Consider the following 18,305-nt stretch of genomic DNA (forward strand, 5'->3'; position numbering starts at 1 on the left):
ATCCTTATTTTCTGCTAGTCCTGCATAGTTTACTATCCTGGTTATGTATGGCCTAGATTGACAGAGCTTTGACATCAATAGGGAAGAACAGTGGATGACTACAATGTCCTGGTCACAAGTTCCTCAGGATTGTGTGTCTATTACATCATTATATCCCAAAAGCTGCACAGTCAGATGACATGGGTTTTTCTTATTTGGGGAGGCACTGGCTTTAAAGAAATAAATGTAAAATAACATATTACTAGATGAAGAAAAAGAAGAGATAAACTGTTTTGACAAGGACTTTAGAAATTAATTTTGGCTGTGATCCAGTGAACTCTTTTATGCCTGCATACAATACAGTTTCTTTTTCTCCCCCCACCCCCAGTGGGCAGCCCACCTGTGCGGTTTTATGAGCCATTTTTTTAACATGGGAGAAGTTTAAAACGCAACTGGAACTTTTAAGAATGAGCTAGGGTAGCATGCCGCTAAGAAAAATAAAGATGGCCCAACTAGACCCAGAAGTTCCCCTCACAGTTCTCTGGATCATGACCATAATCATTAAAGGACAAAAAGTATCCAATTACTGCCTAAAATCACAGGCATTTGACACAGAAAATCAGTTTTTAAAATATGTATACATAAAGAAGTTGTCGATGGCCCAGCTATATGGAAAAAATGACTCAAAACGGTTCTTATACATTCCTATACTATACAGAAAAAAAATGTACTTCCAGTAGTTACTACAAAATTTTACACCATTATCCCCTCTTGCATAGAATGTGGTAAACCTTTGCATATCAACAATGGTATATACCCAACAATAGAGCAAGATAATTAAGAAAAGAATCAAATTGCTGGTTTTCAACTTTCTATGCATTTTAAAAAATTCAAAACAATGATATGCCAAAAAAAAAAAACATTGACTCTGGGGCTTTTGTGGGTTGCTAGTCGTAGGCTTAAAGGTTGTCGAGGTTAATCAACAGAATTAATTCCTTCTAAATCCTACCCTAAAAAATTTGACTGCTCTAAATAGGACCTGCTATGACCCAGAAGCACTTTATAGAACATAAGCAGTTAATTCCTGAGAGTTTAGTTAATGAACCTTACTGGTAAAAGCAAAACTCTTGACACACATCATCTTGTCACAATACCTCAGAGTGGAGATGTCAGCATGTTCCATTCCATGGCTAAAGCTGGTATCCAGATTGAACTCTCTGCAAAAAGATTCTATGTAATTCAGCATTCGTGCATTTTTGCCACACCAGTCATAACCAGCTGTTGAAAAAATGTAGATTTAAAACTATCAGCAGCCAAGTCGAAGAAAACAGGATGCCTAAAGCAAGGTCCAAACACAATCTTCAGGCAAACCAGTTTAATTCACTACAAGCTAAAAGCTCTTCCACACAGGCGAAAAAGCAAAATGCCAGCTCCCAAAGTAGATTTTCACCTTCCCATGCTGCATTTCTCACTTCTTCATCTGTATCTTCCAGTAAGACAAAAAGCCAAATTGCAGGTGTTTCTGCATAAAAGGACCTTTCAAGTATAGTAGATCATCCTTTCCTTGCATAAGACAAAACTCCCAAACTGATTTCCATTCTAAAATCTCTCCAGCTGAAATTCTTGACACTTTGCTGATCATTTGCTTGAATATCCCAAGAATTCAAAATGCAAACCAGAATGCAGATGTATCTAGTCCACCGCCTCAACAGAGACTGGACATGATTTAACAGAATCTCAGGTAGATAACAAGCATGTTGTCACTTTTTTGAAAAAAATGCTCTTCCACTTAGATTCCATTCCAACTTGTTTGGGTACGTTTTCACTATCCTAAGGTTTTAGTTGCAAGATCTGATAATGGATAGACAGATAATATGAGTTGTATAGCTTCAAAATTCGGAATCTCCCAGCTTATACCAGAAGGTTCACTTGTTCTGACAGTTCACGTTTGTTTTCAACTATACTACCAACCTCCAACGGTTTCCTGCAATCCTGCTTGTTAAGCTTTTAATCCTTACAAAAAAATTAGAGTTTCATTTTTTTCAAACAATGCACAATAAATCTGAAGTTGAAAATATTACAAAAATTCTTTCAAAATCTTCAAATACAACACAAAAGTGTTACTTTTTTGTAATAAATTGAAAAATCTTTTTTCCCAATAAAATAGTTTCCTTGCCCTCCAAAAATTCTCAATTGAAATCTTATCTCCAATTAGCAAAGTGCCCTTAGTAGAAGCTGTCCAATTGTATCCTCAGAATGGGAATGTCAGTCTTGCAGAAAGGGTCTTTTTGTACAGGCTTCCAAGGGTGCCCTTTAGGGTTCCTGCCTGATGTAGAGGCTAGCAGACCCATTGCTTTCCTGGTCAGATGCTCCTTGAAGAAAGTTGTATTCTTCTCCATCTAATAACTCCTCCTTCAGCTGCAACGAAGATACTAAACACGAAAAAGAAGGTTGAAAAGTTGATTCAGTGAATATATGAAGACATGGGGAACAGATGAATATATGAAGACATGTCTGGCCTCAGCCAGGGCCAGGGTGTTTTTAGTCCTGGCCCCTATTTGGTGGAATGGGCTCCTGGAAGAGATCCAGGCCCTGACAGAGCTTGTACAGTTCCACAGGGCCTGCAAGGTGGCGCTCTTCTGCCAAGATCTTGGTTGGGATCAGTGATCCTATAATATCACCCCCCCACACACACATACACACAAAAGCACCCCACATAGAAACATCTTAACCTGGATATGGACTCATTGAAGGAGATGATAATAGTTATACTGATGTGGTTTTAAATATTTTAAAATGCTATTCATTTTTTACTTACACTTTATTGTTGTACAGCACCCTGGGCTGGCTTGCCAGGAAGCTGGTACATGAATCAAATCAATCAATAAATGTATCTGCTGTTAATTTTCTGTGACGTGACCAACCACACTTTTGATGCTACATTTGTAAGAAGCAAAATGTAAGTCCGAAATCTGATGCTGATAACCTAAATTCAGTATGCCTTCTGAAAACCGCCCAAAGTTGTATGCTGGTGGTCTGAAATTGGAAATATGATTGGGGGTGGGGATGTACATACAAATACTGTAAGGATTCTAATTTAATATTCAGCCAGTAATTTCAGAGAGATTTACTTTCCACACTGTCAACAGACTCCTTGTCACCATGATCCACAGTGTCTCATGGGAATCTCTAGGGAGAAACATTCTAACTCTAATGTCAGAAAAGAATGAAACATGCAAATGACTGAGAAGGGGATGCTTTCTATCGAAGAATGGGACTGAAAGCCAGGTCCACAACAAAGAAAACATCACTGTTGGACTACTCTTAGCAAAGAGACCCATTACACTGGAACAACCTATTATACAACCAGCATTTACTGTTTCAGCAACACTTATGAGAAAGTAAAGGGCTTTACTGTCACAGTATATATTCTCACAACTCCCACCTCCCAAAAAAACATCAATTCACCACTACTCATGTGGTACCGATTAGGAACATGAGGCTGACACTTATTTGCCACAAAACTATATGATTTCTTACCAGAAGTAATCTGAATTTAGGTTCTGTTTGAGTCCAAATTCAATACTCCTTGTAAAACTACACATCAATTCTCATTGCTGGTGCAAAAAGATTATAGTTGTGAGTCAAGGTAGGGAAGAAGCAATTTATCCTTTATGTTTAATTATTAGATTATTAGATTAGATTTATTGAAATACGGCTCCAAACTAGCTACAAAAGCCGCACAATTTACAAAATCATAATTCAGCAAATCATGGCAACCTATAAATGTCCAACAATAAAAACACTTATAAATCAATCCTTTATTATTGCCCCTGTATTGCTTAGTCACAACTTAATAAGCCACAAGAAGCAGTGATTCCTTCCTCCATCTACACCAGCCTTTCTCAACTTATTTACCATTGAGAAACCCCTGAAACATTCTTTAGGCTTCAAAAAACCCCAGAAGTGATGCAATCATGCAGATTATGGTTGGAAAGCATAATTGTGTACACACCCACCCCGGGCCCCTTCCCTTCCCACCCCCTCCAGGCCCATCATTGGCCATGGGGGTGCAGTTTGACATGGCAATATATGGTCATATCATCTTATCAACATGTAAGATTTTTTAAATATAAAAAATTAATTAATTCCCATCTATTCAGGAAATGCTTCCAGAACCATCAAGAACCCCCAGGTTTTCAGGAAACCCTGGCTGAGAGCCTGATCTACACTGTCACTGTGGAACTGACAGCAAAATAAGTAGGACTGTTATCCAAGTGAAGACATTAGTTGATTAATTATATCCCTATTAAGTCTTAAATTACTTGAGTCGATGCCCATGGATCCATCCTATTTGTGGAGGCATCTTCCCCCAGTACAAGGAATCTTTCCTGATGCAAGAGCCTGATAAAGCTCCCCTGTGAGTGAAAATATTAACACCCATCACAGTAGAAACTACTTTAGTAAATGCTTTTAACCCCCACTCTAGGTTCCCTCTAAATATTTTATCATCAATATTATACTGAAGTTGGAAAAGACTGAACAGATTTTGGTTGGCAGGTATTTAGCAATTGGAGAACAGATGCCAAAATAACCATTATAAATTTTGTCAATCAGAGGAACTTATTGAAAGGTCTGAGATCTAAAATAGAACAGGACCCACCATACTCCTTATCAACAAAGAAGAACTTAGAAAATACAAGCAATAGGTCAGATTCCAGAACCTCCTGAATGTTCTCCTTCAGTAGCAGTGTAGTGAGATGAGACTGTTACATCTGGCAGAAGGTTATCCACTATCTCATAAACCCTTGGCAATGAAACAAATTCTAACCTATAACCCTAAACCGCAATAGATAAAACTCACTTGTCATCAGTAATCATACTCCAGCAAGACAAGAAGGGGCACAGCTTGTTCCTGAAGGGTGGGTCAGGATTAAAAAACTGAACTAGCCATGAGGTCAGTTTGGGAAAGTGCCCCTGAAAATCCCTGGAAGAGGCAAGTTGTTGCTCGAGTTTCTGTTTGGACCCACTACTTCTCTTAATACAGGTGGAAAAGTGGAGGCCAACATCTAAAGAGGATCTGGATGTTCGGATCTAGATGTGTTATGAGGAGGCTGGTCCCAATGTGATGGGTAAAGGTAAAGGTATCCCCTGTGCAAGCACTGAGTCATGTCTGACCCTTAGGGTGACGCCCTCTAGCGTTTTCATGGCAGACTCAATATGGGGTGGTTTGCCAGTGCCTTCCCCAGTCATGACCGTTTACCCCCCAGCAAGCTGGGTACTCATTTTACCGACCTTGGAAGGATGGAAGGCTGAGTCAACCTTGAGCCGGCTGCTGGGATTGAACTCCCAACCTCATGGGCAAAGCTTTCAGACGACTGCCTTACCACTCTGCTCTACAAGAGGCTCTTCTATGTGATGGGTACCAAGGCTTGAATGTAGATGAGCACTGCCTCAGATATGGAGCAGCTGAGTGATACCCAAGAATCTTGCTGTCTGATGTTTTCCTTTATCTGTGTCAGTGTGTCTTCTGTACTTTCTGAGAAGGGGGTAGTTTCCTCAAAAGGTAAGGCCTCTATATTATTCCTGGTTTCCACAGGGAGCACAGTAGAGTGCAGCCATATAGCACATCTGAGAATTATGGAGGATAGTTTTGATTGCAGAGTTAGCCCCAAGTCAGATGATGTTGGTTTGCTGCTTAGGCAATCTCAGAGCCTCAGCCTTGAGGACCTTGGCCAGACCTTTTATTGTAAGGGAGGAGCTCCAGGTAAGGAGAAATCTTTTGCCCTGGAAATAGTTAATATGCTGCCATAATAGCCTGAAAGTTAGAAACCCAAAATTCTAGGGCCAACAAGAAAGTTTTAGGCCCTAAGGAGTCCAACTTTCGTCCCTTCTACCTGTTGGGGTGGAATTAAGTTGTAACCTAGATCTGTTTTGAAGCTCCTCAGGTATCAAGGAGGATGGTGGTGGATGGGTAGGTGGACAAAATCCTCACATCTTCCTGTTTAACCCTGTAGGTTCTCTACAGGGTCAAACCTCTGTCGAATATTAGGGGTACAGGCAGTTCTTTTCCACATGTCCTTGCAGATGTCTTTGAAACTTTGTAACACTGGGAAGGCTACCATGCTCGGGGCACCAGAGTATATTTGGCCAAGTATTTTGACCTTGAGTTTGTGTTCCATGGTTGCAATGTCTATCTAGTGCCTGAGCCATTCTGGTCATTTACTTGGCATATAGGTACAGGTCATCATTGGGTGATATCAGTGTGGGATCCCCAACCTGATTGTTGGCTGATGGATCAGAGGGGATCTATGAGCTGTGTTCAGATTCCTATCTGAGCTCCTCATTTCCTTCATCAGTGTTCAAGAAGGGGCAGTGCACCAAGGTCTTGGTGGAAATGACTGAGAAGCAGATGGATGGCTTCAATGTTGAGTGGGTTGATAGAAGCCCTGATCACCATGGTATGGGGGCAGAGGACATAGAATCATAGAATCATAGAGTTGGAAGGGGCCATACAGGCCATCTAGTCCAACCCCCTGCTCAACGCAGGATCAGCCCTAAGCATCCTAAAGCATCCAAGAAAAGTGTGTATCCAACCTTTGCTTGAAGACTGCCAGTGAGGGGGAGCTCACCACCTCCTTAGGCAGCCTATTCCACTGCTGAACTATTCTAACTGTGAAATTTTTTTTCCTGATATATCGTTGTACTTGTAGTTTAAACCCATTACTGCGGTGTCCTTTCCTCTGCAGCCAATGGGACCAGCATCCTGCCCTCCTCCAAATGACAACCTTTCAAATACTTAAAAAGGGCTATCATGTCCCCTCTCAACCTTCTTTTCTCCAGGCTGAACATTCCCAAGTCCCTCAACCTATCTTCATAGGGCTTGGTCCCTTGGCCCCAGATCATCCTTGTTGCTCTCCTCTGTACCCTTTCAATTTTATCTATATCCTTCTTGAAGTGAGGCCTCCAGAACTGCACACAGTACTCCAGATGTGGTCTGACCAGTGCCGTATACAATGGGACTATGACATCTTGTGATTTTGATGTGATGCCCCTATTGATACAGCCCAAAATGGCATTTGCCTTTTTTACCGCTGCATCACACTGCCTGCTCATGTTTAGTTTACAATCCACAAGTACCCCAAGGTCTCGTTCACACACAGTGTTAACTAGAAGCGTATCCCCCATCCAGTAGGAATGCTTTTCATTTTTCTGACCCAGATGCAGAACTTTACACTTAAATTGCATTTTGTTCTCATTTGCCCATTTTTCCATTGTGTTCAGATCTCGTTGAACTCTGTCTCTATCTTCTGGAGTATTTGGCAGTCCTCCCAATTTGGTGTCGTCTGCAAACTTGATGAGTAGTCCTTCCACCCCCTCATCTAGATCATAAATATGTTAAAAAGTACCAGACTGAGCCCCGAGCCCTGAGGTACCCCACTACTCACCTCCCTCCAGTCTGATGAAACACCATTGACAACTTTGAGTGCGGTTCTCTAACCAATTTCCTATCTACCTAACTATCTGAAAATCCAGATTGTAGTCCTTCAATTTATCCATCAGAACATCATGGGGAACCTTATCAAAAGCTTTACAAAAATCCAAGTAAACAACATCAAACGACATTCTGGTCAGTCCTGGAGATGTTAAGGATATATAGAATTGATATGATAGCCAAGATAAGGGTGGGTATGTATGGTGCCAGGCCGCAGAACTCAAGTCTATTTGCGCCAACTTTTGGTTCCAGAGCTATTGGATCCAACAGGAGATTTACCTTTGAAACAGAACAGAATGGCGAGGCAGAGTGCATTGTACCATCTTGGTGGTACAAAGGAGGAAGCTTGGAATTCTGACATCAGATCCCTAGGAACTAACATAGAAGCCCAATGAGAGTGAGTTTCCAATCTAGACTTCTCCTTGTTCTTGTATTTATTCTTCTTTGCCTAGAGTTCTGAGATGCTCCTTGGAACTAGAGGATCCAGCAGCAAAGATCAGTATTGAGTTGGTTGAGAATGGGTGGTTAATGGAACTGATGGACCCAGGGCTATTAGGGAAGAACTCAGTAATTTTGAGGTAGTTGGTGGGGCAGTTTCTGGAGGCTTCTCAGTTAAATATAATGCCTTCTTCCACAGAGCAACTATTAAATGGAATGCCCTCTCATTCTGTGCCTTTGTAGTGAATTGTTGGCACCCCCAACAGGCTCCCATGTTGTGCTCTTCTCTGAGACACAAAAAACAGAAGCTATGCTGCTCATCAGGGTGAGGCATTTCCCCCAAATCTTATACACTTCTTAAAGTGGGCCTTATGAGCCACCTTTCCTAAGAGAAAGAAGGGAAGACCTCTGCAATAGAACAAGGAAGAGTGCAAAAGCAGTCCTTAAAACTTAAAGGAATGGCACTCAGGAAGGAGCATATGGCTTCCTCTCTATCTAGCTCACCATTCTTTTCTCTCCTTGCCTGAAGGCAGAAAGATTAGTAACTTTCTCCCATAAAGAGTTGCTGGACAATAGCAGCCTTTTCTCCTCTTTTTCTTGTTAGAGATTAAGAGCTGTAAAAATAGAATCTTCATCAACAGCAGTTAAAAAGCAACTGTTGAAAGGAGGAGCCCCTTCCTATCAACCACTTGAGCAGAAAGGATAGCTCACAATGGCTCAAAGAGGAGGGATGCCCTTTCAGTGACTTTTTTAGCTTGAAATGAATCTTCCATGGTAATCTTCCATGGTAGCTCACCCGCGGAGACTTATGGATCCAATTGGATTCCTGAACGCTTTGCGGGAACCAATGGCTCCCGGCACTTCTCTCAATGGCCTGGTCAACAACTGGCATGACAGACTGCTGGCTGCCATTGATGAGACAGCTCCCCGCAACCCACCGGCCCCGTCTCAAGCGGGCCCCCTGCTACACCGAGGAGCTTCGCGAAAAGAAACGGGAACTGAGACGGCTAGAGCGAGTTTGGAGGAAGACTCATGATGAAGCCTCGAGAACATCTTATAGAATGCAGATGAAGGCCTATGAGATGGTGGCGAAGTCAGTAAAACGAAATTTTTACTCGGCTACCATCGCATCTGCAGACTCACGCCCAGCTCAATTGTTTAAGGTAGTTCGATCCCTCACTGCCCTGGTTGAAGGGCAAAAAAATAGTAGCCAATTGGACATCAGCTGTGAGGCATTTGCAAGTCATTTTGCGGACAAAATCTCGACACTCCGCCACGACCTCCCCCCAACCTTAGATACAAAAAGTGAACTAGAGGCCCCTTGGCCGTCTTTGAGGAAAACTCTGAGTAAGTTCAGACGACTCATGCTGACCAAAGTGGACAGGATACTAGCAACAGCAAGGCTAACCACATGCCCACTGGACCCTTGCCCATCCTGGCTCTTAAAAACAGCTGGCATAAGGAGAAAGGGTCCCCTCTGGGAGATAATCAACCTCTCACAACGGGAGAATTCCCGGAGGGATTAAAAGAGGCTGTGGTATGCCCACTCCTGAAAAAAACATCTCTAGATCCACGAGAGCCTAATAATTATCGACCCATCTCGCACTTAGCATTTCTGGGGAAGATAATAGAAAGGGCAGTCGCAAACCAACTGATGGAATACCTGGAAGAAGCTTCGGTCCTAGATCCATCCCAGTCAGGTTTCCGGCCTGGCCATGGGATAGAGACAGTGCTAGTTGTTCTGATGGACGACCTCCGTCGCCAGTTGGACTGAGGTGGGTCGGCACTGCTGATATTACGAGACCTCTCAGCAGCGTTCGACACAGTCGATCATGAGCTACTAGCTCACCGCCTCATCGATGCCAGAATACGAGGGACAGCCCTTCAATGGCTGATCTCCTTCCTCCAGGATCGTGGACAGCGGGTAGCAATAGGAGAAAGAATATCAGACAGCCGACAACTTACTTGTGGAGTCCCACAGGGAGCGGTCCTCTCTCCTATCCTATTCAACATCTTCATGCACCCTCTTGCACAACTGGTACGGAAGTTTGGGCTGGTTTGCCATAAATATGCAGATGGCAATATGCAGATGCCATCAATATGCAGATGGCACCCAGCTCCTCGTCCTGATGGATGGCCGCCCTGACTCTCCCCCAGAAGCATTAGCCAGCTTTCTGGAAGCAGTGATGAGATGGCTCAAGCAAAGTCATCTGAAGCTCAGTCCTTCAAAGACAGAGGTCCTGTGGCTGGGTAGGAAGGGCCCATGTAAGGAAGCACGCCTGCCTGCCCTGGATGGTGTGCAGCTTGATATGGCTCACTCCACCAGGAACCTAAGCGTGATTTTGGAGACTTCCCTCACAATGGAAGCCCAGATGACAAAGGTAGCGTGGCTGGCATTCTACCACCTCTGCCAAGCCAAGCTACTAGTGCCCTACCTGGCCCCAGAACACCTAGCCACAGTGATCCATGCGACGGTCACCTCTAGATTGGACTTCTGTAACTCGCTCTATGCAGGCCTGCCCTTAGTCTTGACCCAGAAACTACAGCTGGTTCAAAATGCAGCAGCCAGGATCCTCACTGCAACACCGTGGAAGTCCCACATCCGGCCCATTCTCCATCAACTGCAATGGTTGCCAGTTGAATTCCGGATCAGACTAAAGGTTCTGGTAATTACCTTCAAGGCCATATGCTGTCAGGGCCCAGTGTATCTGAGGGACCGCCTCCCTGCCTATGCCCCCAAAAGAGCCCTGCGCTCCAATGCTACCAACCAGCTAAAGATCCCTGGCCCTAAAGAAGTCCACCTGGTCTCAACAAGAGCCAGAGCATTCTCTGTTCTGGCCCCCACCTGGTGGAACGAGCTCCCGGAGAAGATCAGGGCCCTGACGGAGCTTAAACAGTTCCGCAGGGCCTGCAAGGAGGAGCTCTTCCGCCAGGCATTTGGTTGAGACCAGATATAACCAACAGCGACCAAAGGGCCCTTGCTCCCTCCCCCTCAGAACACCACCTATACACTCTGGACCTGTTTATATGTTGCAACGTTGTATTGTTTATTGGTTATACAATTATATGTTTACAATTATCAGTTATTATTGCACGGTTATTCAAATGTTTTATAGACTGCTCCAGGTATTGTTCTTATGTTATTATGTAAACCACCCTGAGCCCCCGGGGAAGGCGGTATATAAATATATAATAAATAATCCTGCTTGGATGCAGTCTCAATAGGGGACTCCCTTTTTGGTCGAAAAAGGAAACCAGGTCGGTCTGACAGGACCTGTTGAAGACAAATCCATGCTGACTTCCTTGGATCACCAAATTGTCCTCCAGATGTTTGCAGATCGCTCCCTTTAATATCTGCACATAAGGATGATGGCTCAGTAACCTGAGCATTCACAAATGAGTAATTCTGCATAATTTTGTTTTTTCTTCCAGTAAGCCAAAATATCTCGTTTTGAAAGACAATCCATAGACCATGCACCTTCTACTTAAGGGTGACCCCATAAATTGACAAAGGCTTGGAATTATAGATATCTTTAATCTAAACCAAGGTGAAACTGGATTTCCTTAATACTAATTCAAACAATTAAAGAAACTGAATCTCAAGATAGTGTGGTCTAGTTTGTCCTGAGGGCCATATTTTGACTAAACCATACAACAATATTTACCAATACTGAAAAGCAGCTTATCAGAAGCCAGCCAAAACTTTCTTTAAAATTTACATTACATTGTTTTGATATGCAATGAACATTTTTATATGAAGCAGCATTTAAATCATGTGAGAGCCTGCATCTGCAGTCTGAAGTAAGACTAATCAAATGAAGGGTTGGATCCAGAGTAGTACTTCCACAGGCATCTGGACTTTTCCACTCAGGCAGTTTGAATTTTTCTCATCCTGCCCTGTCCACGGCTGCCTAAAAATGCCTATCTGAAATTCTGCTCCAGGGTCCAATCTCTTGCAGGAACAGGATTTTGGGAGGCATTTAAGGCTGCTTTTGGAGGGGGAAGCTAAGAATGTAGGATTCTGTGGGCAGAAGTCTTTGTGCTCACGATAATGCTACACGGGATCCAACCCACAGATATATCTGTGAGAATTAGGCCTAAAATCAAATAGTAGGCTGGAAAAACTATACTCACATTCAAAATACTATTTTTATAATTATTTACAACAACTTCCACAGAGCAGAAGGACTCAGAAAGCAATCCAAAGAAAGCCTAGTTAGAATCCTAGTCAGGTGTGTTCAATGGAGCATACTTCCAGGAAAAAATACTCAGGATTGTCATCAGCTGGAAATAACCAGTTTTAGTCCAACAGTCTGCAATGGTTCTCTTGTTTTGTTTACAACGTTAACTTCTACTTAGGCTAAACTTTTACTTGAGGCTCATATACTGCTTTCTAGACCATACATATCATTTTTTCTTTCATGTAAACTCCCTTCTTAAAATGAGGCTATCAAAACAAGAACATAACCAATCAGGCAGGGCTCCACCCCTGCTAAGTACACCAGCCTTATTCCTACACAATGGCCCAGAGACAGATTTGAATGTACAGCAATGAATACACATGCATCATGAAGGAGATACTTAGATGCAGTCAACTTTTGAAGTGTCCATCACACACTGACCTGCTCCAGTCTGGATTATCATCTGCGTCACCCTAGGCACTACAAAAAGATCTTTGCTCTTTGTCGTGCACAGAATCAGAAGATTCAGTTCAGTAAGGTGGCCTGTATGTAGTGTCCTCCTATGCAGGCTCACTTTTTCTGGCATGCTTTAATTTTTTAAAAGAGGAACTCCAAATGACACTTGCCCTTTTTTGTTACTCTGATGGATTCATTGTTGCAGTTCATTATAGGATGGGGACCTGCCCTGACAATGCAATACCCACATCTATTTCACCTTGCTTCTGTCTTTTCCATCAAGGGGTGATGCCTGCCCTTACACTGTAAGAATTAATGGGGAAATTAATACATAAAAGGTAAAGGTATCCCCTGTGCAAGCACCGAGTCATATCTGACCCTTGGGGTGACGCCCTCCAGCGTTTTCTTGGCAGACTCAATACGGGGTGGTTTGCCAGTGCCTTCCCCAGTCATTACCGTTTACCCCCCAGCAAGCTGGGTACTCATTTTACCGACCTCAGAAGGATGGAAGGCTGAGTCGACCTTGAGCCGGCTGCTGGGATTGAACTCCCAGCCTCATGGGCAGACAGCTTCAAACAGCATTTCTGCTGCCTTATCACCCTGCGCCACAAGAGGCTCTAATTAATACATAGAAATCAGCAAAATTATTATGAGGGAACCTAGTCAAGTTGATGGGCCCCCAAATCAGTATGATCAAATTGATGAGTGATTAAACTGTGGAATTCACTGCCACTGGATGAAGTGATGGCTATGAGCATAAAAGGTAAAAGGTAAAGGTATCACCTGTGCAAGCACCAGGTCATGTCTGACCCTTGGGGTGACGCCCTCCAGCGTTTTCATGGCAGACTCAATACGGGGTGGTTTGCCAGTGCCAGTCATTACCGTTTACCCCCCAGCAAGCTGGCTACTCATTTTACTGACCTTGGAAGGATGGAAGGCTGAGTCAACCTTGGCTGCTGGGATCGAACTTCCAGCCTCATGGGCAGAGGTTTCAGACTGCATGTCTGCTGCCTTACCACTCTGCACCACAAGTGATGGCTATGACCATAGAAAGTTTTAACAGAGATTTAAGACAGAGGAAGGTGCATTCATCAATAGCTACTAGCCAAGATGATGAAAGGGAGTCTCCATATTGGAAGGCAGTAAATCTTTGAATACCTGTGCAATAGTTCATCTTCCATGTCCTGTTTGTAATTCCTCTATGGCAAGCAGTTCTGTGGTGAAAAATTAGAGCCTAAGTTGGAGACTACACTTCCTTCTGATGCAAGCAGCATTTCTACTAGTACACAATTTTCACTGATTCCGCCCCACTTCTACTACAGACACCTTCCTCTGAACCTCAGGGTTCCAAGCGACCTACAGAAACTAAATTTCAAGCTGCATCAGGAAGGAGAAGGTTGTTCTAGTGCAGGGGGAGTTAAACTGTGGCCCTCCAGATGTCCATAGATTACAATTCCCATGAGCCCCTGCCAGCATTTGCTGGCATTGGCTCATGGGAATTGTAGTCCATGGACATCTGGAGGGCCACAGTTTGACAACCCCTGTTCTAGTGTTTATTCTACCTTGCATGTTCAAGTGTGTGTGAAACAGGCATATAATTTTCTTCCAAACTTCCTTTCTAGGGAAAACATGTGTAACCTGTGACCGAAGAAGCTGTACACAGCCCATTGTTTTGCAGTCTCTGTTGCAGAGAAAAAGATGGAGGTTTTCTCAAACTCTTGGAAAGATCTTATACATTTGGTATGACATTCTGAAGCCTTGTCTCTCCCTCTCCACCCACCCTTTGTCCTTGACCTAGAAGGCAATCCTGAGTTACACCCATCTAAAGCCATTGAAGTTCATAGGCTTAGAACTACATTACTAGCCTGTTACATGTTTAACTTTTCAGAGATCAAGTAGTTAGATTTTTCTTTACCTTCTCAGAATGCCTGATAAGCTACTACTGTCATCCAAAGCTTTGCAACAGTACCTAAAATATATAACTCCTCCTGCCAAGTTTGCTTACTAACGTGTGTATACATGAACAAAAATGGCAACCTATGCACTATGTGGAGCCTGCCCCAGGGTTTGCAAGAACTACTTAAAGCATATCTGGTTTCACCATTTGCATATCATTTCCTTTTCCCTACAACTCACTGTGTATGTTTCAACTTAAGCCAAAGAAGTCTGACTTCGATACCTTCTGCCTTCTTTGTAGAACTCATTCTAATTTTTAAGAATCACTCAGCATAACTAGGTAAGCTCTGTTTACAATGAACAATATTATGCGTTTATTATGTAACGACTCCCGTAAAAACAATTGGAACTTTCTTCCCTGATGTGCAAGTGATCTGGATATAAGGACTTCCGACTTTAAAGAAAATGGGAAGCATGTTTAAACATGCATTCCTTTATGTACACTCCCACCAGACTCAAAGGACGTAATTACTCTGAATTACAGCCTCTTTCAGCAGCCATGAGATTCTCCTTAACTACATTATGGGAACACAGAGAAAAGGTTGGTTCTCTTAAGACTGTAGAACTCCCTTTCCATGCTTTAAAGTCACAGCTGGAAATTTTGCCAGAAACAATGCACAATATTTTATGAAGATTTTACTGTTAATTTTAGCATGCATTTCATCTGATTTTTTAGGGGATTATAAAACATTTATTGATTATTGATTTTATATTGAATTTTGGTTTTCATTTGGCTTCTTATCCAAGGTACCAAGATGGGGTAAACTAGAAATCCAGTAAAATGGAAACATTTAGGAACAGGACTTTTAAAAGGCTCCAGAGTAATTATCTAAGAGCTCACTATATTATTAAACATACATGACATTTGAAATTAATAAATTTAACATTCTAATGCCCCCTCTAGCAAGAATGATGGCTTAAGGCAGCAACAGTTTAAAAGCTGGGATATTAGAGAAGATGTGTTAGAGCTGAATCCAGTTCAGACAAGTTTTTAAAATCATCTCATCTTGGTTAAAAGCAAGAGCATGACAACTGCATGAAAAATAGTTAAACAAAAATAGCTAAGCAAAACAAAACATTGTCAAAGTTTAATAAGTTCAATATCCATATAAACCAAAGGACTGATTGACAAAAATAGTAACTCAAAGATCCTGGAGAAAGAAAGTGGTTGACAGAGAACAGATTACACTGTACTGCTGTTTCTCTTGTATGCTTTTTGGTGAAGCATCCATTAGTTGCTATTCTCGATGACAAGGTGGCGAGTTCAACTGATCTTTGCTTTAATCCAATATTGCAGCTCACATTACCAACACTGACAAGTGTCTTTTTAAAAATTACAAAGGATTCTGTTGTGGTGCAGTTTCAAAGTTCAACCTGATGCTACTTGGAACCTTACTAAAACATACAGCCACTCGATTTCTCTCTTAGTACGATCCTATATCATCTTCCTTGTTGACACACATTCCTCTGCTAAACAAAATTTTTAAAAAATCAAGTATTAATATGTGGACATGAGAGTTATACAAATTCAATAAAATGCAATTTTATGTAGTCATTGTAAACTGCTCTCTCTTTCCAATATACTGATATGCTGCCCTTTATGCTTTCAGATTGAAACAGACTCCCTTTCTTTTGTCAGTCCACTAGAGCCCAAGACTTCATCAGAGCAGCTAAATCCTTCTGTAACTTGCCTGCTGTCAGGCTCTAAATCAGGGGTAGTCAAACTGCGGCCCTCCAGATATCCATGGACTTCAATCCCCATGAGCCCCTGCCAGCATTCACTGGCAGGGGCTCATGGGAATTGTAGTCCATGGACACCTGGAGGGCCGCAGTTTGACTACCCCTGCTCTAAATGTATAACCCTCTTCTTGGCAACACTGTACCACTTCAGCAACTACTTTTAAACTGACATATCACCCAAGAAAAGGAGAAGATCAGATAACTAATATAAAGGCTAACCAACATGCCTAGCAAAATATGATCCTGCAGGAGAGTGTCCCACTTGCCTCATTCTTTGTTACGGCTAACCAGGCCTCCAGGGCTTTATGTCATGGCAGCAGTTAGCGTCATATCAACTGCAAGTTACTTCGAAAGGCCCTTGGAGGATGATAAACTTCTGATTGTGACTCAGGGCAACAGTAAACTTTTTTCATGGTCATGGAAGATTTTAACTCCTGTACTATGGAGCTGCAGGGGACCCTATGAAGCAAGAGCTCATGAGACAAGACATCCAGGAATCAGTGTCTCAAACCATGGATCCCACTTTAAACATTACCAACACAAACAGGAATTTTTTTTGTCAGACCACAAGTTCGCTCAGCATTTCAAGGTCACTAAATTATCATATTAATGACCATTACCAACAGGGGTATATAAATAGTACATGCCCACTTCTCCTCTACTTATGTTACCTCTTCAATGAAGAAAATTAGAAAAGTTTAGAAAACAAAATTCTTAGTTTGCCTCAGAACTCAGTCAAGTCCTGTAGCTCGGCCATGACACCCTGCGTGTTCTTCAAAAGGTTTTGCATGTTAAGTGGCCATTTGGTTGGAGGGGGAAAAACACAGCTTCAGTGGACACCTGAATTCTTCATAATTTTCAAGATAGTGGCTTCACTAATGATATATGGATGCCACATTAAAGATGCAAACATGAACAAGTCATAATTGGTATTTATTGTGAAATCAGGATTACAATTTTCTAACTTTAATGTTAGAAAATTCCCCTATTATTTATTTCAGATTTCAAAAGTTAGTAACCGATGACTGAGGAAAAGAAGTAGTCTTAGATGGAGCTGCTGGGACTCGTTAGAGGAATGAATAATCTGCCAAGTATCTTGTTCTAGCAAGTTTGCAGCTAGCAAAAGAGATAGTGTGTTATTGATGCCACCACTGCATAAGACAGTAAAACTTAAATCACTATGGGTTGGGTCCACAATGATGCTCTCTCACTGCCACAACAGTACTTGTGCCAATGCAGTGACATATCTGTTGGCAAAATACAAGGCACAACTACTCAAAGAAGTCACGACTTACAAAGGGACAAGTTTTGTTAATTCATCCCTCCCGTGGCAGATCTCCACTATATCTCCATGCTGGTTGTGAGGATAACTTGAAAGAGAATTTCAGGAAGCCCAGAAGGCTGGAGTGAGAAAAGACCCACTGCACAAGCTCCACTCACAGTACCTTTGATTCAACTACTATATGTAATACTAAAGACTAACAATCCTTTTGATCAAGGAAAATAAAATGAGATTCCCTGCTATGAAATTACATTTCTTCATTCTGTAGTTAACATCCAAGACGTTTTTCCTCATATCAATAAACTCTGATTTCACACTAAATAAGATCAAAATATAGGTGTTTGTATGTATTGTACCAAACACATACACCACTATAGAGCTGATAAATTTCCAAAATCCAAATGTCTACCCAAGATTGTGGGGGGGGGGGGGGACACTCTGACTTCTTTTAAGCATCTTGAAATTTTTCTCTAGGTGCACAAGTCTTGCTTCATTGCTCATGAAAATGTTCCCATTTGAATCTTTAGAATCAAATTTTTGTGTGATCTTGCTGGGCTGTGTGACTTTAAAATCTGTCTGCCTTACAGACATAAAAGGCATGGTGTGAAGGCATAAAAAACACAGCAGCCTTCTTCAGATTGTTTGATATATGATGGAAGTGCCACTGTGGAAGCTCATGTAAGTCGCCTTGAGCTCTTTGGGGAAAAGCAGCATGTAAAAGTCAAACAAATCTAATATGCACAGCAACAGAAGAGTTGAAGTGTACTGGCAAGGAGCA

The 18,305-nt window shown here is 42.2% G+C and overlaps 1 protein-coding gene across 12 annotated transcripts in view; it reads right to left on the reverse strand.

The window, feature by feature from the left end:
• Positions 1-914: 914 nt before the first annotated feature.
• MBTD1 (mbt domain containing 1) overlaps positions 915-18,305 on the reverse strand; it is a 94,034-nt gene continuing 76,643 nt past the window's right edge. For 9 of the 12 annotated variants that reach the window (XM_077327992.1, XM_077327990.1, XM_077327989.1 and 6 more), the window contains one exon: positions 915-2,411. In XM_077327992.1, coding sequence (XP_077184107.1) covers positions 2,293-2,411 — 119 coding nt within the window. In that variant the 3' untranslated portion in view covers positions 915-2,292. Of the gene's footprint in view, positions 2,412-14,247; positions 15,976-18,305 lie in introns of those variants that run through there. The other 3 variants (XM_077327996.1, XM_077328000.1, XM_077327997.1) reach the window with 2 other exon arrangements.

This window comes from Paroedura picta, chromosome 3 (genome assembly GCF_049243985.1).
Source record: "Paroedura picta isolate Pp20150507F chromosome 3, Ppicta_v3.0, whole genome shotgun sequence".
In the NCBI taxonomy this organism is placed as follows: Eukaryota; Metazoa; Chordata; class Lepidosauria; order Squamata; family Gekkonidae; genus Paroedura; species Paroedura picta.